This window comes from Gorilla gorilla, chromosome 11, assembly GCF_029281585.2.
Source record: "Gorilla gorilla gorilla isolate KB3781 chromosome 11, NHGRI_mGorGor1-v2.1_pri, whole genome shotgun sequence".
In the NCBI taxonomy this organism is placed as follows: Eukaryota; Metazoa; Chordata; class Mammalia; order Primates; family Hominidae; genus Gorilla; species Gorilla gorilla.
The window spans coordinates 64884535-64905403 of record NC_073235.2 but is presented as its reverse complement, the minus strand read 5'-3'; the positions used below and the strand labels follow the sequence as shown (position 1 = coordinate 64905403).

Below are 20869 nucleotides of genomic sequence, written 5' to 3'. Positions count from 1 at the left end.
CAAAGAGAGATAATTTGACTTCTTTTCCTGTTTGGAGGCCTTTTATTTCTTTCTCTTGCCTGCTTGTTCTAGCTAGGACTTCCAGTGCTAAGTTGAATAGGAGTAGTGAGAGTGGGCATCCTTGTGTTGTTCCTGCTTAATGGGAATGCTTCCAGTTTTTTCCCATTCATTATATTGGCTGTGGGTTTGCAATAGATTGCTTTTATTATTTCGAAGTATGATCTTTCAATGCCTAGTTTGTTGAGGGTTTTTAATCAGGAAAATTTTGGATTTTAAGCATGGTTTATTTCTAAAGATTCAAAAAGAACATCATCCTTAGAATGCATAGAAAGTTGAAAATAGATCCTGATAGTTGATTTTTAAATGTCAACATGATAATAAAATGTGCTTAGATAAATCCCTATTAATGAAATTTAAATAAATTCACCAAGTTTATTGTCTACTTTATATAAAATGTACTTTTCATATTTTTAGTGTTTTTATTTTAGTAGCATTTGTATAAGCAAATAACATTACATTTCAATAACTATTAAGACATTCTACAAATTCAGTCCAAGTCTAGGCTGCAAACACAGAAGTAACATTGTACCCAGAAAGAAATGGAAGTTGAATCTCCTAGAATAAAATAGAAATATGTATTCCAGAGAGACAGAACACAGAGCAAACACAGTTCCAACCATTTTGCAATTACAGCTACTAGTAAACACTTTATAGGTGTCATCTGCTTTAGTGGCATAGGTATCAAACAAGGAAATAATTGATCTTAATTAAACACATATATAGCAGAAATATCCTTTTAAGAAAATAGAACCTGTATTTTGAAACTTAGAATTTTTAAGAAAGACTTTTAAAAATGCACTTAAGTTTAGCCAGTTCACCACTCAGTAATCCACACCACTTGTGAGGATTAAGTAAAATACGTAGTGCTATTTATCATGTGGATTTTTTAAAATTGAAGATAGCTCGGTTCTTTACTTGCTCTACACCTGATCTCCATTCCCTCAATCAGGGAATTTTAGGCAATTTTCTTCCTTTGTCCTTCCTTCCTTCCTTTCTTCTTTCCTTCCTTTGTTTCCTTTTTAATATAGCACTAGACTATTTCTATTAATTTATTAAGAATAATACATGTTTTCTGCAGATGAATTGTATCTTTCAAGAAAAAAGAAAACACTCTAATCAAATTGATTACAGTAAGATACACCCACATTTCACATACCATCATTTATTTGAATATAAGACTTGGTTCTATACACCTTAATCCAAATGGGATTATGTAAAGCTTTATGTCACACAGGAAATACTTTATAGGTACTCCTGGAGAACTGCACCATGACATATTATGTCATAAATAAGGAAAAGAGTAAAATTAAGACTTGAAATTTGGCAATAATAAGAATACTGAAATTTACGTACCCATTTTGATGTATATAGGTGTATATGCACATGATATTCCCAGTTAAATCTAACTATATTCAAACATGATATGGTTTTATCTATGCACATACTCCTCAGACCCAATAGTGGCCTTATTTTAGCCTGAAAAAAATAAAATAACAAACAATGTGATAAAAGATCGTATATGTGCTAATTACAACTATTGTGGTTATCAGGTTGAAATTTCTCAGCATCCTGTGTTTAACTCTAATCTTTATTCTAAAAGAAAAATTTGAAGCCAAGTTGTAGAAAACAAGGCAATCAGCCTTCTATCTTATAGCGATATAATTGAAGGAAACTAAAAATAAAACATTAAATGCAAATAGTAAATATCTAATGCATATAGATTTTTATACGCATTTTTAAAAGCTGCTATTTGCAAAGACAGTTTTTGTACTGCTGACTGTGTACAGAGTACAGTAACCAGATAATACATTTTAAAAGCGTGTATAATTCAAAATAAAAAAAGGAAGACTGTGAAGTCATTAAATAATTGTAAATATAAGTGATGCTCATATATTTATACCTGTTTTCTAACATATAGCATAATTTTATATCTTAAATATTATAAATAACATGTATATATTTAATTTTTAAAAACACATAAACCAGAAAAATAAAGGCAAATGTATTCCATTTCTGACCTGCTTGACAAGCATCTTGATTGGGAGAATTTCTTTTTTTTTTTTTTTTTTTTTTGAGACGGAGTCTCGCTCTGTCGCCCAGGCTGGAGTGCAGTGGTGCAATCTCGGCTCACTGCAAGCTCCGCCTCCCGGGTTCACGCCATTCTCCTGCCTCAGCCTCCCGAGTAGCTGGGACTACAGGCGCCCGCCACTGCGCCCGGCTAATTTTTTGTATTTTTAGTAGAGATGGGGTTTCACCGTGGTCTCGATCTCCTCACCTCGTGATCCGCCCACCTCGGCCTCCCAAAGTGCTGGGATTACAGGCGTGAGCCACCGCGCCCGGCCGAGAATTTCTTATTTTTGTAGCATGTAAAAAAAAAGTTACTGGAGTTCTGCTTCCAGTTATGATGGAGTTACTAAAACCTTACTCTCCTTCTATTACAAACATACAGAAAACTGAACAAAATATATAAGGCAATTGTTTTCAGGCACTGGAAAATTAATAGGGAAGTTTGATCCCTGAAAGAAGGAAAGCAAACAATATGGGCGACGTGTTATCTTGGCTTTTTGCCTGGAGGCACTTCCTGGACCACAGTGAACACAGAAGGGAGAAATAACCTAAGCAGACCCCAGCAGTCTTACAGAGTTAAGAAAACAAGATCAGAGGTCATGGAGACTAAGGTGCTGCAATTTGCAAGACAGGCAACAGGAGATGTAGTTATGGAAAAGAAAAGCTCCAGAAACCTACATAGGTATCCTTTTGAATCTACTAATGAATACTAAGTCACAAATGCATGGGGTAAAACTCCCGAAAACCTAGCAAAGAAATACCAGAAGTACTATAAGCTAAACAATTTCCAGAGCTCACATAGATGTGGGAGATTTTCAAATTTCAACCAGCAGAAAGGAAAACCCTTATTAACATCCAGGGTATTTGGTAGAAATCTCAGAAAAAAATAGTGCTGTAGTACTAGGGCTAATCTGTCCCCCAAAAAAGCTTAAACAGCAAGCTTCAAAAGGAACAAGCAGATCCTCAAGTGGTTTAACTCCTGCAAGAACATCTAACTTTTTTTCAGACAAAAAAAAAAGTTACAAGCATTGAAGAAGGTTAAATTTATAGTGCCCAATATCTATTTAAAATTTAAGAGCTAGTATAAGAAACAGAAAAATGTGATTCTTAACAGGAAAAAAAATCAAGTAAAATGGAACCAGAATTTACAAAGATGATGAAGGCAAGCAAAAAAAAAAAAATCTGTTTTTTTTAATAATAGAAATTTTTAACTTTAAAAATAATGGCAGAAATTTTTCCAAAATTAATGAAAACTATAAAACCACATATCCAAGAAGTCCAGTGAATCCCAAACAAGTTAAGTATGAATAAAATACACTGGTGCACATCATAATCAAATATTAAATGCTGCTAGAGAAAAAAAGACACATCATATACAAAGGAAAAAGATAATGTTGATAGATTTCTTATTAGAACAATGAAAGCCAAAAGACAATGGAACAAAATCCTTATATTGCTGAAAGAAAAACAAAATCTCTCAACATAGGAATCTGTGTTTAATTAAACTACTCTTCAAAAATGACAAAACCTGACATAATTCTTCATGAGCAGTCTACAAGAAATGATAAAGTTCTTCAAGTGAAAGAAAATTATACCAGATGAAAATTTGGATCAACAAAAAGGAACGAAAAACTAGAAGCGGTAAAAGTGTGAGTAAAAAAAAAAAAAAAAGACTTTTTCCTCATTTCTAAATGTCTTAAAAAATAATTGACTCCTTAAAGCAAAAAATAATGTCAATGAATGTGCAGGTTTTATAACGTATGTAGAAGGAGAAATTATGACAATGATAGTACCAAAAAGTGGGAAGAAGAAATAGAAGTATATATTGCTGTAAGATTCCTACATCATTCATGACATGGTATTATGCTATTTAAAGTAGATGTTGACCAATTTAAAATGCATGTTATAAATCCTACAACTATAGCTAACAAGCCAACAGGAAAGACAAAATGAAATAATAACAAAATAACAAATGTAAAATATTGTAGGAAATAAGTAAAAAGGGAAATGCAGTAAACAAATAGCAAGATAGTATATTTAAACCCAAATATATCAATAATTGCATTAAACATAAATGATCTAAATGCTTTCTTTGAAATGGAGAAATTATCAGAAAGCATTTTAAAAAATAAGACAGCCATATGCTGTCTAAAGAAAACATACTTATAAAGAGTAAAAAAAATTAAAAAGAATGTTCATACAAATCCTAATCATAAGAAAATCTGAGGAACAGTATTAACTTCAGACAATGTAACAATATTAACTTCAGGACAGGTACTATTACCAAAGATAAAATAGACAAATATAGCAATCCTAAATGTGTATGCACTCAATTACAGAACTTTAAATTACATGAAGGAAAAACTGATATAACTGAAAGGAGAAATTGACAAATTCACAAGACAAATTCATAATTATAGTTTGCAATGTTAACACTCCTCTCTCAGCGTTTTATAGAATAAATAGACCAAATGAATAAAAATATAGAAAACTTAAATAATACTAACAGCTAAACTTGACATATTGACAATTATAAAATACCAGCAGAATACACGTTCTTTTCTAGCATGTATGGAATATTTACCAGTAGACAAGCCATATGCTGGGCTACAAAACAAGTCTCAATAAATTTGAAAATGCTAAAATCATACAAAGTATTTATCTGACCATAGAGAAACCAGAAATCAACAATAAAACAAAGAAGAGGAGAAGGAGGAAGAGGGCAAGGAGTAGGAGAAAAAACTGATAGATGTTTAGAAAGTCCCCAAATGTTTAGAAATAGATTCCGAATAACTCACAGTTCAAAGAAGAAATCACATGGAAAATTACAAACTATTTTTAACTTAATAAAAATGAAAATAAAATGTATCAAAATTTGTTTAGGGCACCTAAGGCATTTTTTAGTGATAAATCTATAGCTTTAAGGGTTTTTATTTAAAAAGGAGATCTAAAATCAAAAATCTAAGCTTGTATTTTAAGAAGCTAGTAAAAGGCAAGCAAATTAAAACCTAATACAACTGGAAGAAAAGAAATAATAGATATAAGAGCAGAAGTCAATAAAAATAGAAAACAAACAAGAGAGAAAGTTAATGGAAGTAATTTTTAAAATCAGTCAAACTGATAAGCATCCGACTAGACTAAAAGAGAGAACATAAGTTACTGTCCTGTATGAAAGAAAGATAATAACACAAGTCTTATGGACATTAAAAGGATAAGAAAAGAACATTATAAAGAACAATAAACTTGACAATTTAGATCAAATGAAAAAATTATTTGAATTATACACATTACCAAAACTGAAACAAACAAAATTAACTCTGAATCATAAAATACAAATTGATAAATTGGATTTCATCAAAATTAATAACTTCTGCTCTTCAAAAAACACCATTAAGAAAAGGAATGGACAAATGGTAGACTGGAAGAAAATATTTTCAATACCGAGATCATAAAAGGGCTTATATCCAGAATATATCAATAATTCTTACAAATCCATAATAAGAAGACAACTCAATTTAAAAATGGGTGAAGTATTTGAAAAGACAGTTCACAAAATATTTATGAATGATGAATAAAGTCATGAAAAGATGTCATTAATCATCAGGAAAATGCACATTAAAACTCAAATGAGATATTACATGTACACACTACAATGGTTAAAATTAAAGACTGATAAAACCAAGTGTTGGAGAGGATATGGAACAAATGGTACTTTCATACATTGCTGGGGAGAATGTAAAATGATACAACTTTGAAAAACAGTTTGGCAGTTTCTTATAAAGTTAAATGTACCACACAACTCAGCAATTCCACTCTTAGGTGTTTAAAAGGGAAATGAAAATATAAGCCCACACAAAGACTTGTATACAAGTGTTCATGGCAGTTTTATTCATAATAGCCAAAAACTAGAAACAGCAAGGTTTCCATCAACAGGAGAAGAGATAAACAAACTATGGTATAGCCATATGATGCACATCAATTCAGCAGTTAAAAAAGAAACAAATTACTGATACACACAACAGAATGATTCTCAAAAACATTATGTTGAGCAAAAGAAGTCAGTCACAAATGTACATAATGAATATGTACATTATAATTCCACTTATATAAAATCCTAGAAAATGCAAACTAATCTGTAATGACATAAAGGAGCTCGGTGGTTGTCTAAGGTCTGAAGTGAGTGGTTGCAAGCAGCCAAAGAACACAAGGAGACTTTTAGAGTGAAGAAAATGTTCTATATCATGATCGTGTTTACAGGGGTGTATACATTTGTCAAAACTAATTGAACTATACACTTAAAAGAGATGCATCTTACATATAAATTACACATCGATAAAATTTATTTTATTAAGTTACAGAGTTGTTTAAATTTATGTAGTAGAAATGCAGGTGTATTTGTCAACATGTTTCAGCTAATATCTTCTGACCAACCAAATATATTAGTATGGTCAGCATATCAGAATTAAGGCGTGGTGTGCTGAAGGAAGTTTTAAGAGACCCCTGTTTTATTTCTATAATACCTAAACTAAAGCAAACCATTTGGATGAAAAAAGAACTCCCTATTTTATAAAACTAAAAATACTGAGTTAAGGAAAGATGCCTAGATATCCATAGTCTGTCAACTTGCTTTTGATTGATATTTTTGCCAGTTGGGCATCAACTAAATAATGCGTACAGAACATAAGTATTTTATTCTTCTCTCTAGCTTACAACCTCTAGCTCCATTTCCTTCCTAAAAAATAGGAAAAAGATTAATGTCTTTATTATAATTTAAAAGTCATAATCACAGAATTTCCTAAAAATAAGTATTTCAGGTCACTTTTTTTTTTTTTTTTTTAAAGATAGGGTCTCACTCTGTCACCCAGGCTGGAGTGCAGTGGCACAAACTTGGCTCACTGCAACCTGAGCCTCCCTGGATCAAGCAATTCTCATGCCTCAGCTTCCGGAATAGCTGGTACTACAGGCGCACACCACCATACCTGGCTAATGTTTGTATTTGTTGTAGAGATGGGGTTTTGCCATCTTGCCCAGACTGGTCTCAAACCGCTGAGCTCAGGTGATCCACCTGCCTCGGCCTCCCAAAGTGCTGGGATTACAGGCATGAGCCACCGCGCCTGACCATAAATTAGTCTCTTATCTATTCAACTATGTACTTATAATCCAGATTTTGTTTCATCTTGACAGCTAGTGGGAAATGCTTGTTTATGACCTAAACTAACATTTTGGTTAATTTTGATGGTAAAGATAAAACTCTACCATCCAAATAACATCTAATTTGCTAAAATCTATTTAATAAATAAGAATTTTTCCTGATCTTTCTTGATCATGTGATGGTTTAGGTAAAACATGTGTTTCCTGATCATGTGTGGTTTAGGTAAAACAAATAGCATTGATTTTGTGCCCTCTGACTGAATCTACTTCCTGAGCACATGATAGGTATTTTGGAAACATAGCATCACACGTAATTGTTTCCCCACTACATTTAGGATGAGTAAAATGTATTTTTCACATGAATCTCCTTGGATCACAGGAATCAATTTCTGGCAAATATTGTTAATTCTCTTTTTAAAGAATGATTCATTTACTCAAAAACAATTTAGGCTCACCTTTTCGTCATGTAGAAGATACAATCTAAACATCTGCTCTACCTTACAGAGAATTAATGTCTCTTATACATGCCAATTCAGCCTCACTAGAGATCTCCTGTATTAGTCTGGAAGTCCAGAGAAGCAGAACCAAAAGATAGGTAGATACTAGATAGACATATATGTTTGAATATAGATAAAGATATAAAGAGATTTATTCGAAGAAATTGGCTCGCACAGTTATAGAGGCTGAAAAGTCTCAAGATCTGTACTCAGTAACTGGGTCTAGACCACGGAGAGCCCATGATGTATTTTCAGTCTGAGTCGGAGCCCAAGTCCAAAGGCTGGAGTAGACTGATATTCCCGCTCAGACAGTCAAGCACAGAGTTCATTCTCCTTTACTTCCCCTTTTTCTTCTATTCAGGCCTTCAATGAGTTGGATGCAGCCCACCCACAGTGGGGAGGACAATCTGCTTTACTTGTTTACTGAACCAAATGCTAATCTCCTCTGCAAACCCCTTACAGACACACCCAGAATATTTGTGTAACCAAATATCCAGGCACACTGTGGCCCAGTCAAGTTGATATAAAATTAACCACCACATCTCCCCAACTTTCATCCCCTTAAATAGATAAAAACAAGGGGTCACTGCTTTCCCTGGGACTTTCTCTTACTTGGGATATCTATGGTACATAAGGATCTTGATAACCAATCATTACAAGATAAGCAAACAAGGTAAGATGGAAAAGCAAGCAAGTGCCCAGGAAAACATATTAGTTTAAAACATGGCCAGAATCTGGCCAAAGCTTACTTTGAAAATGATTAAGTGGATTATAGGAGCAATTGTTTATAAAATTTGTTTGAGGGAAAAAAATGTGTTGTTTGAATTTACTTTAATTAAACACTTCAAATTCTTGTTGCTTCTTTCCCCACCCTGGTATATAGCTATTCCAGTGATTTAAACATATGTTACCATATCTCTCAGTTTCTGATAGATGCCCAAAGATCAATATTCAGAATATATATCGTGATGTGACTTTCTGTACAGAGAATAGCATTTATTTTTAGAATTATTAGAAATAAATACAAATATAAAAAAGAGAGAAAGTGCTTAAAGAGCTTATTTTAAATCATGAAGATTTAGTGTAAGAAGCGCCAATACAGATATTCTACCTAAATGCTGATTATGTTGCAAGGGATCTCATAGTGGTTTCTTCCCACAGATGAAAGAACAAAAATGTGTTCTATTTTTTCCCTACAAAAATAAAGCTATGTGAATTTTCTAAGCCAGAGATATGTTTCTTATGCAAAAATACTGTGAAAATGAATTGGAATAGGATAAAAACTGTATACAAATTAACACTCTAAGGAAACTGGTTTCTTAAAAGAATTTGTTATCCCTTAACAAACCTGATGTATTCAAAATAATCTCAAATTTAATAATAGATTTTTATTCTACAAGGTTAGATTTGAGGCTGAAAGGCAGAAATAAGTCACAATTTAAAACTAATGTGTTAACTCCAATTCAAAAAGGGTTTTTAAATCCCTAAAAGATGCTTTTGCCTCATATTTTTTTCAAGAAAATGTATTTATGGTGAGCCATGACATGCCTTCTTTTTCAAGTGAAAGGGTTTATTTCAAATGCATTTTCTCCCTAGTCAGTGCTCCCAGCCACAAGCTGATATAATAAACAATCTGAGTTTTCACTTTCATTTAGAATCCATGATGAATTTGGATACTTTCCCTCTCCAGCTTTATCACTAAAATTATGAAATGTAAAGCAGTTTTAGTTTAACTTCTTTTTTTCCCCGTGATCCAATGGTAAATCCCAACTAGATTGAGATAATCAAAATCCACATGCTTGATACTCTAACAATATATAACACACCTATGTGCAGTTTCCCCGATAACTTTGTTTTTTATCCAATCCAGCACTAATGTATGCAAGCATTTTTGGGAATGTATCTGCAATTATCCAAAGACTATACTCGGGAACTGCCAGGTACCACATGCAGATGCTGCGAGTAAAAGAGTTCATTCGCTTTCACCAAATCCCCAACCCTCTGAGGCAACGTCTTGAAGAATATTTCCAGCACGCATGGACTTACACCAATGGCATTGACATGAACATGGTATGTATGTCTGTTTTCCAAAATGAAAGTGCCGCAGGCATTATAGTGATAGCCAAAATGGAATAAAAGCCAGAATCACCAGCTTTGAACCCCTTGCTTTTGTTTTCTCCTCTCGGATGTGTATTTTCTCCCCTGGAGATAGTCTCTCATTCTCAATTCATGGCATTGCATGGTGCTATATCTAGTTATACTGTGTGGCAAAGGCATTATAACATGATGCAAACTGATATAACTGTGTGTAGTAGAGTTCCCACTTCTGGTGAGAGAGAGCATTGCTTTAGCTGGGACTTGGGTTTTTACTGCATGGCCTCATTGCCAACACCCCCAAAAAATAGTTGAATCCAGTTGCAATAACATTTGGCAAGTAAACAGTAATAATTATGATGCCCCCAAACAGAGATCCCAGGTTAACACACTTTAAAAGACAGGAAATTGAAAACTTATAGGAGAGGTCAGGAAGCTTAAGTATACATAAGCACTTTATGATAGGAAGTTTCACACTTTTAAGAATTTTTTTTCTATATTTCAAACAATCTACGCTGTGCCCTTTTACTGTACCTGGTTTAATGCGTCTTTCCTTTCAAGGGGAAATATGGATCCCTTCATATTTTTCCTTCACCTTTTAAGCAAATTCAGCATCAACAATCTCATAACCTCCCTTCCTGTATCACTGCTCAAAAATCAACACTATTAATAATATTAATGTGGCCCAAAGACCTCTTTTTATTATTAGGAGAATTGCCCAAATTCTTTTACCTTGCAATTTGGCTCTAAAGGCTGATTGCTAAATAAATTATACAACAAATCCAAATTCTATGACATATCGTAGAGCACCAGAAAAAAAAAGAATAAAAATATGGTGGCTTCCCATATGGCTACTCCTCCACTGGGCAAGGACCCTGTTTCTAAGAATTTCTAAGAAAATAAAAGCACTCACATTTAATTATGTCAATTTCATGAAACAATTTTTGTGTAAGTGAGCCTGTACAATTTAAATTCGTACTTTCTGCTTGATCAGTAATATTCTAATGGAGAAAGAAGGGTTCAAAATTAGCAGGAATGGTTCAGAAAGCACTGCAAATATTGCCCAATTAGAAAGTAATATTTATATATGGATAAGTTTATCATAGCTGTGTGTGATGTATTTGATTGAGAAGGATATGCCGTGACAAAAATGTTAATTTGAAGAGCTAATCAAATGAGCACTTTTCACACAAAACTCCATGAGTCATTTCTAATCATTCCAAAGTTCCTTGTGAAAAATTCTTTTGTAAATTGATCCCCCAAAGGAACACTTTAATCTCACAAGAAAGAGATCACTTTTCTATATTTCCATCACTATTATTGTTTAACAAAGGTATCAGCATTCAAAATCTTTTGGGGACTCTCTGCTGCTGGGTTGGCTGAAGCAGTGTCAAGAATTCTTAAGCAAAACATGTCACTCATTTTTTGTTGCTCCATACTGCCAGATTATTTCAAAAACAGTAGCAAAGCAATTATTTTATCCCCCTCCATGTAACTCTAGTTTTGTGACCATTTTTTTGTGATAAAGTCTATTTTGTGACAACTATTTACCTTTCATTGTTTGACTCTATTACCTATGAATATGGTTTATATACCACTTGCCTATTTACAATGTACTTATGAAAGATTTATCTCTTTCCTGTCTGCTTCACACCTTAATAAATGGAATCACAACACCCACCGGTAAGAACAGGAGGTATTTATATCCAATTTAATTCTCGTGTAAATTGTGGAGAACACCCTTGTTATCTGTCAGGTTTAGAGCTTGTTAAATGATTTCCAGTGTTAGTTCTGATCTTTTTTGCATGATGTAGCTGAGGAAATACAAAGCAAGAAACTGGGGAAGATAACCTGGAAGAGGCCGAGTACAGAATAGAAATCCTTAACGTTAACAACGACTTGACCTCTAACAATATTTATATACAATTTCCCAGTCCCCATAAAAATTCACTTCTCTGCCCCTATCCCGACTCTGGTAAAGGCTATGGGTATACGGTTTGCATTAGATAATTGTCATAAATAAAATGTCATTCTCTTTCATTATCTTCTATATTCATGATGTAGGTGCTTTTCTTTCCTCTCATCTGCATGCCTGTATTACATCGTCCTGGAGTGTGTGAGCTCTAAACCATGTGCCGCTGAGTCTTGCATGTGGTTTTGAGAGCTTGACTTTGCACGGACTTCTTGTTTGTGTACAGTGTCTACATTTCTCATTTTGTGACTGCAAAGTGAGTAAGCAAACTGCAAGATAACTCTGAACACTCAGCAAATGGAAGATGCTTACTTGTTAAGCACTTCTTATGAAACAAAGTTGATTAGAGAAAAAGCAACTGTAGCCTTAGACTATTGAGAGTTTAAAAAAAAACTAAAATGGATTTTTTTACCTCCAAAACCACACTTAAAATCCCTGTGTATTGTCAACTAAATTGTAATTTAATCGCAGTTTAAAATCATTCAAATTTATGTATCGTCACACATAAAAGCACATTAAACTTGTATTTTGCATCAGCATTCCATGATATTTTACGTATAACCTTAAATATAATTTCTCACGAAACATTTCAGGTCATTTTCACTGTTCAACCATGTCCAAATGAAGTACGAGATATTCAATCACACTGTATTAATTGACCTAAAATTATTTTTACGAACAAAACCATTCGATTGTTTGATAGACCACAAAAAAATAAGATATAATTGACCTAAAAAGTGTGGCCATATCCTTTAATCCCTGCATCTTTTGCTTTTTGTGTAAAAGCTATTGCCAGAATGTTTCAAAACTTAAAGCACTGTGGGAACAAGTATGGACTCCCTTTTAATTGAGCCAAATGGTTCAGAGTACAAAAGGAAATGGGCCAGAATAATGAAGCCAGTGAAAGAATCATGGTGTTTTGTTTTGTTTTGTATTGTTTTTGTTTTTGTTTTTGTTTTGTTTTTGAGATGGAGTCTTGCTCTATTTCCCAGACTAGAGTGCAGCAGTGCCATCTAGGCTCACTGCAACCTCCACCTCCTGGGTTCAAGCAATTCTCCTGCCTCAGCCTCCTGAGTAGCTGGGATTAGAGGCACATGCCACCATGCCTGGCTAATTTTTGTATTTTTAGTAGAGATAGGCTTTCACCATGTTGGCCAGGATGGTCTCGGCCTCCTGATCTCAAGTGATCTGCCGCCTTGGCCTCCCAAAGTGCTGGGATTACAAGCGAGAGCCACCCTGCCTGGCCTAGATCGTGTTTTTTTGAGTATGATCTCATATTAGGAATAGCAAAAAGTATTTGAAAGATGTGCAGAAGTTAATTCTGGAAAACTCTCTTCCCTCTACCTCCAACATTTTTAGTTAGGAGTGAAGAGAGATTTTTTTTCAGAGTAGGACTGATAGCATCTCAATGAATTTCTCCAAATCAAAGCTGTCTTCTGATCTACTCTGAAACTTTCTGAGGTTACCTAACACTGTTTTAGTTACAACACTACCACTGTAATGAAAATCATCTTTCATATCAGCGTAGAATCAAGTGGCCTCACGTCACACACAGGAGCCTGGCTTGAATGAAGGACTCCAGTGACCATGGCCCATATATCTTTCTGGATGAAGAGAAATTAACTATTTAGGGCAGAGGCTACTCCTAAATTTCATATTATAATTGCATGGAAAAAATGCCTGTATGAGCATTTAATGGAGAATTTACTCCTTACCTGAAAATAGCACCTCCTCCCCCACCAAATAATGCCCAAATAATATAAAAAATGCAGAATAGGGATTCAGAAGACCTAAAAACTAACTCTCAGTCTGCCACTACTCTTGGACAAGTCACTTAACCACTTAACCTCTCTGCAATTTCATTAAACTTGTTGTTTTCCAATATTTTTAAAGCACTAGAACTCAAATATGCTAAATGTGCAGAAACGTTATTATGGGAGCTTTTCTGCTTGAGGATGGCAATTCTAACCTATTTGCTGCCTATCCCCCAACTCAGGTAATCCAGAAACAGTTTTCATTTATTTTAGTAAGAAAAGGGAATAGTTGCTTTTTTTTTTTTTTTTTTTTTTTTTTTTTAGCCTGGGACATTAATGGAGGAAATTTTGAGAGACAGACGTAGAAAGTAGTTGGAATAAGAGCCTAGGAAGAGGTATAAACTCTCAGCTGGGTGGATAGGGGATAGGTAAGTTTTTCTTAAAGACAGGCAGGAAAGAAAAGAGGAGGGGTGAAGGTATTAGCTTGCAGGTTTAGAAGGGAACTTGATAGCACTTCCATTGCATCGTTCAGTTTCCTAGGTTAAGCAGAGACTAGATGAATCCTGAGAAAGGAGGAAGTGAAAGATAGAAGTGTAGCTCAAGACAGGGAGAGCTTTTGGAGCTTTTAATCGAGTTAGCTTAATAAGCTAAAAAAATCTTAGGATCATAGTGAGATGCTGAGTGACACAGCATAGACCTGTAATGGACCCTATGAACAAAGCCAGTCAAAAGTGGAACAGAGAATAATAAAGAATGATATACTGTTTAATATAAATTTATATTGCTTGGGGCTGATGTGACTTCCAAGGAACATTTTAATGAAAACTTGACTTTCTTTACCTTCACAACTCTTTTAGTTTCTCTATGATTTGTCAGAGTAGTCTCCACTATTAACACAGAGCTTATCTCTGCATCTACAGTCTAATCCTACTCCATCAGAAACTTTGTTACACTCATTCTCTAAACTTATTTAAAAGACTTCATCTGGGCCAGACCTTTATATTTAGATTGTGGAGTGTTTTGATACATCATAGCGAAGTATAATGGTGAACTCTTTCAGTTATGTTCAATTCAGCAACTCCGATGAAAACAATTCTTGTGATAATATACCCCATCAGAAATGTAAAAGCAAAATTTGCAAAGTAGCGTGGCTTGCCTTCACTGTATAGCTTTCATCTCCCTTACTTTTTTCTAATGATTTTTTATCTACTGAAGTTGATAAATACAGTCCATGACCTAGACTGATATGTGTATCAGACAGCTATAATAAAATTTCAGAAATATGATGCCCTCATATCCAGATAATCCTCCATGCATTTAAAAGGGGGTATAAAGATTGGCCAAAACCTACATTTAAATGATAATGACCCGCAGGACTGGCAACACCTTTTGGCTTTCTATAAATACCTAGTTACCATTTAGGAGTTGAATTAAAATAATAGTTTTGCACAATGCACTTGAAAAGGTGTTGTCATCTGCATGTAGATTAGTTGACAGGAATTGCCTGGCTCTGCAGAAACTGGGAATGTACTAAAATTTCACACTGGTAAGAAGTCTACTACTATGAACACACAAATTTATCACTCATGATCACCTACTGTAGCCAGCCTCTGAACAGCAGGTGCTTTTAAAAGGCAAAGTTCACTTGCCTTTCCTATTTTACACCAAGGCTACTTACCATACAGTTCTTCAAAATATCACAAAGAACAAGAAAACACCATCTGGAGCCCGCTGACATGAACAATGTCAAGCTTAAGACAGGCATCTAATGTTTTCAGGTCACAAATGGTACATGTTCATCTTGCACAAGTGATGATGGTCACTTCATCCTGGTCTCCAACCATCATCAAGGAGGACTTATTTACAGTTGGAATGATGCTGCTTCTATGCAAAGTGAGTTCTTCACTCACTTTGTGGTAGGATCTGACCTTTAGCCCATCTTAAGTCAAGAAAAATAATGACAGTATGCCCTAGAGCTTTCCATATTACAAAAAGTCTACAGAAACATTACACTGAGGTGAACCTACTTTGATGCTTCAGTTTCTCCATTTATTAATAATGTTACTCTTACAGTAGTTAGAAAGTGGGAATGATGTCTCAAATCGTTTTTTGAAATTCTTAAAATAATATTCCTATTTGAATAGAACTGTAGAGTGGAATTTCTTGTGCTGAAGGGTATGATGTGTTTCAAAAAACTTTGGACTGGTAGGAGCATAGGAATAATTCAACTCAATTCAGTTTCAGATCACTTGATAATCAACACAGGTGAAGCCATTAATAAAAAAATAGAGATCATCAAAGTTCAGTTATAACAGATTCTTTGGAAATATGATTTTAAGTCTCTTTTCATTCAAATGCTAGAATAACTCAGCATTTCTTAAACCTAATGGAATCAAAGCATCCACAATTTTTTTTCCAAAATAAAAGTCCTATATTTTCTTTAGTAGAAGACATATCCAGTGGACTGGGATTGATGTTATAAATGGATATGAAAATGGTCCACCCAATATGTCATATTTCATAATCATTGTTTTTTTAAAAGTGAAAACATTCAGATGTAGTTCATCTTAGCCCAAATTATCATATAGCCTTAAAGCAGCAATAGCTCAAGAAATTTAGATATATTTTAATTGTTTTTCTCAGTTTAGACATATTGCAATCCATGTGGATGAGTGCGGATGGAAAAAATACATAATCATTACGTTTCATGCCAGATATACCTAAAAAGAAATCTCCTTTACTTTGCATCTTGGGGTCCTATTATCCAGGTGAGCCACCCCCAGCAGAACTCTACGTTCACCTTAGGGACCATCTCATAAGAGCTTTCTTTATTGGGTTGGGTAGGGGGCATCACCTCTGATGATGCATTTTTAACACTCCAGAGCTATGCTGAATCATTTCCATATATGCTGTCATTCATTCTTCCCTCTCTTCTGTTAATCTTCTTAGATCAGTATGCTGTGCAACCCACACAAAGCTAAAACATGTCTGTGGTTAGGAAAACCTACCATAGTGGGAAAATAAGCCAAAGACTCACTCTCCACAAAGGCGAAATTATTTTATTTGGATCATAGAGGTGAATCTCAAGCTATCATCTGATTCTGTGCGGTGAATTGCAAGGTGTGAGTGCTAGGAAAATGTGTTTTCCAAGATAGGGATTTAGCCCAGAGCCTAACTATGATTTTATCTGTTTTGTCTATGAGCTATTCTTTTTTTTTTTTTTTTCTAGAGACGGAGTCTCACACTGTTGCTCAGGATGGAGTGCAGTGGCAAGATCTCAGCTCACTGCAACTTCCACCTCCTGGGTTGAAGCGATTCTCCTGTCTCAGCCTCCCCAGTAGCTGGTACTACAGGCGCCCACCATGATGCTGGGCTAATTTTTGTATTTTTAGTAGAGACGGAGTTTCACCATACGAACTCCTGACCTTGTGATCCGCCCTCCTTGGACTCCCAAAGTGGTGGGATTACAGGCGTGAGCCACTACGCCCAGCCTATGAGCTATTCTTAATATTTAATAGCAGGCAACACCACACTGAGGTCAGAGTATTATAATAAAGCAATTCCCTTTGACTAGATATCTAAAGAACAAAGGAGAGTATAATGCCAGAAAAACAGCTACATGGTGCAAAATTTTACAAGCCGGACTTCTAAAAGACAAACAAAAATATATAGGCTGGCCTAGAGAAATCATGGGTGAAGACATTCTTGGAGTAAAAGCAGAGTGGAAGCATGTAGACAGTGGTCAGAATGAAGAAAAGGACTAGGTTACATAACATTTATATCCCATGCTTTCTAAATATGAGAATAACATTAAACGGAAGTTTAAATCTGCACCTTGCTTTATTCCCTTTCCTTTCATTCTCACCCGTCTTAGCATACAGAATTGAGATTTATAAATTTGTTTTAAAAAATTGTTATTAAACATTAATGATTGGTTCTCATAAGTTTACGGCTTTTATATTGGCGATTCTTAAAGAGAAAAAATATCTTAACCAATCACTGAAGCAAAGTTAAAGGAAACATTAGGAAGACCTAACTTTTTTCAAATTAAAGTATAGAATCACTGTAAATTATCAAACAGTAAAATAATTTGTTTTACAGTGATTAAAAAGTACTTTATATCTTTTCACTTAGAGACAACACCCTAATGTAACATCACCTTGCAACCATACTTGTGGCATATCATATACATACATTTTTTTCTCTTACAGACTTATCATAGCCTGATAAGAATTTGTTTTTAAATTGGGAAGCATCTTCTGTGCTGGTGCATTTCATAGATATGTCAATCTAAAGAAAGAAACTGAAGCAAAATTTATAGAGAGAGTTTATTTAGACCAAGGTTGAGGATTTGCAGCTGGGAAACACTGGGAAATGCTCCAGAGAACAAAGCAGAGGCTCAAAGGTTTTTTGGTTTTGTTTTGCTGTTTTTTTGTTTTTTGTTTTTTGTTTTTTAAAAAAGGACAAATCAGGAGAGTGGGCAAATAGAAAAGCTGTTTGTCAGGAACTCTCATTGGTTTACAGAAATAGCATTGGTTAGTGATTAGCTATACATTGTTAAATATATGGCATGATTTATGGTATCCAGCATATAGCATTGTTAGGTCAATTTCTATCAATTGGTGGGACTCTAGAGTCTGGATAGCAGGTGGATTACTTAGCTTAAGGTAGGGAGTAAGACATGACTGCTCTCACATGTCATTACCTCTATAGGCCTCATAATTTAAAGGGACTTGCATTCCTTAGATAAAAAGTTATTTGCCTTCTCATATACACAAATTTTACTTAAATAAAATTGCAAATCTCTACTTTTTTATGAAAGGGATTTTTTAAATGCAACATTTTAAAGATTTTTTTATACTTCAATTTTTATACTTTACTCATCCCATTATCTATTACCTATGTGTGTAAACTTCCATACCTTTTAATATGCTAATATAATTATACTTATATTTGCATGTATACAGACATATATATACATATTTACATACACATATAGTTGCATAATTTAATCTAAAAAAACATTTAATTATGTGCAGTCCATGTTTCTCCCTTAATATCTTGTGAAAATATCTCCAACTTGGCTAATACAACTAATTCATTCCTTTTAATGGCATGTACATTCCATAGTAGTTTATTTTATATACTATAACTATATAATGCATAATATAATAATATATAACTACATATTATACTTATACTAATGGTTTCTTCTCTTATATTAATGGCTTCATTGCTGGGCATTCATTTGACTTCTAATTTCATGCCACTTCAAACAATACTGCAATAAACCCACTTACATATATTTCCCTTACTTATACTTTTATAGTTATGGGTAGATTCTCAGATAAGGGATTTTTGAGTTAAAGATTATATGTAATTTTAATTTTAATAGCTATTAAGAATGTAAGATTACATTCCAAAAATGCTTAACAATTTACATTTCTATCAACAATGTTGGTACTTTTCCCCCTTCCCTTTACTAGCGCTGGGTGTTATGGTTCTTTTTAATTTTTGCCAGTTTAATGGATATATGAAAGTTTGTTTTTACTCTAATGACATTTTCTGAATACTGTTAAATGTAAGCACCTTTTTCATTCATTCATATATACATACACACATATTATTTGGCTTTTTTATTCTATGAATTGCCCATTCGTAGCATTTTTTGTGTATTTTCAATTATTTTTTCCGTATTATTTTATTTTATAAGAACTCTTTGTAGATATTAATGCTTTTTATATTGTAATTTGATCCTAATATCTTTTCAATATGTTGGTTTGTTTAAGGACTATTTTGTATCCAAAATAGTCCTTAACATTGCTGTATTTTTTTTAATATTATCTAATTGGTCAACTTTTATTTTATAGTTCATAGATCCTTTCCTGTTTTAAAAAGGCCCTACTAAACTTTTGGAATATATGAGTAATTTCCTAAATTTTTTTATACGATTTGGTATATGATTAGAAAGAAAACTCCACAATCTGTTTGAAATCTAGTTTTGTAAATGATTTTCTTCACATGAATAGAAAATAGTCGTGGTAGAATTTATTAAATAAGCCATTCTTTTTTCATTTAATTAAAATAACACCTGTGTTACACATTACATCATTGGGTATAATTGGGATACATATGTAGACTCTAAAGTCTGCTCTATTTGTCCACTCAGTGTAGTATAAGAATGGTTTGGCCGGGCACAGTGGCTCACGCCTGTAATTCCAGCACTTTGGGAGGCCAAAGCGGGTGGATCACCTGAGGTCAGGAGTTCGAGACTAGCCTGGCCAACGTGGTGAAACCCCATGTACTAAAAATACAAAAATTAGCTGGTCGTGGTGGCAGGTGCCTGCAATCCCAGCTATCTGGGAGGCTGAGGCAGGAGAATGTCCTGAAGCCAGGAGTTGGAGATTAAGGTGAGCCAAATCATGCCATTGCACTCCACCCTGGGGGACAAGAGCAAGACTCCATCTTAAAAAAAAACAAAAAAAATGGTTTGTGTTTAGCAGTTTTATATAATATTTTAATATCTGATAAGGTAGGTGGACACTTACTAATCTTATTTTGCTCATTTCTCCTGGCTATTTAAGAACCTTTATTCTTCCATAAAAAATATATGACTTTTTAAATTCAGTTACAACTTACTTCATGTTAGGCTTTTGAAATAAACCAAAGATCAGATTGTTAAATATGGCTCCCAAGAGTAAGAAATCATAGCCACTATCAAGATTTACTAATAATTTCAAGGATTTAGGAATTATGAGCATAGGCACGGAGATCTTCCTTGCCATATTAGCATGAGTTCTGGCTCAGATTTAACGTACGAGGACTGTAAATGATATATGTGGTTATACAACACTTAAACAGAATCTCTTTCGGTCATTAAACAGTTACATTTTATATTCTGGACATTACACAGCTTATATGACATTTTCCAGAAAGTCATGTTCTATTAATGAAAGATTGGCCTGTCATAGATGATTATCTAGATACATTCTGCTAAAAATACTCCATAAATGGGAACTATTCCACTAATAAGTGCCCTTACTGTGTTTGCCAGGAGCAGGTCACTAATGTTTGTCAGTAGCTAGCCATTTTTATTCTCTGTTATTTCTTGGGAAATATAGAAAACAGATTGTAGATCTACTCTAACTCTTATTTAAATATAACTTTGGTATTTAAATATTAAGTTGTCATCCATGCTGCACATTAAAATCGTCTGAAATATTTTATAATAGTTAAGTAAGAATTGCTTAAAGTCTGTGCCAGTATTTTTATAA

General features: G+C 34.0%; 1 protein-coding gene across 4 annotated transcripts in view; it reads left to right on the top strand.

The window, feature by feature from the left end:
* The window catches only part of KCNH7 (potassium voltage-gated channel subfamily H member 7), a 476848-nt gene that overhangs the window by 403777 nt on the left and 52202 nt on the right, over positions 1 to 20869 (top strand). For 3 of the 4 annotated variants that reach the window (XM_019022597.4, XM_055379105.2, XM_055379104.2), the window contains one exon: positions 9646 to 9845. In XM_019022597.4, coding sequence (XP_018878142.1) covers positions 9646 to 9845 — 200 coding nt within the window. Of the gene's footprint in view, positions 1 to 9645; positions 9973 to 20869 lie in introns of those variants that run through there. The other variant, XM_019022598.4, reaches the window with a different exon arrangement.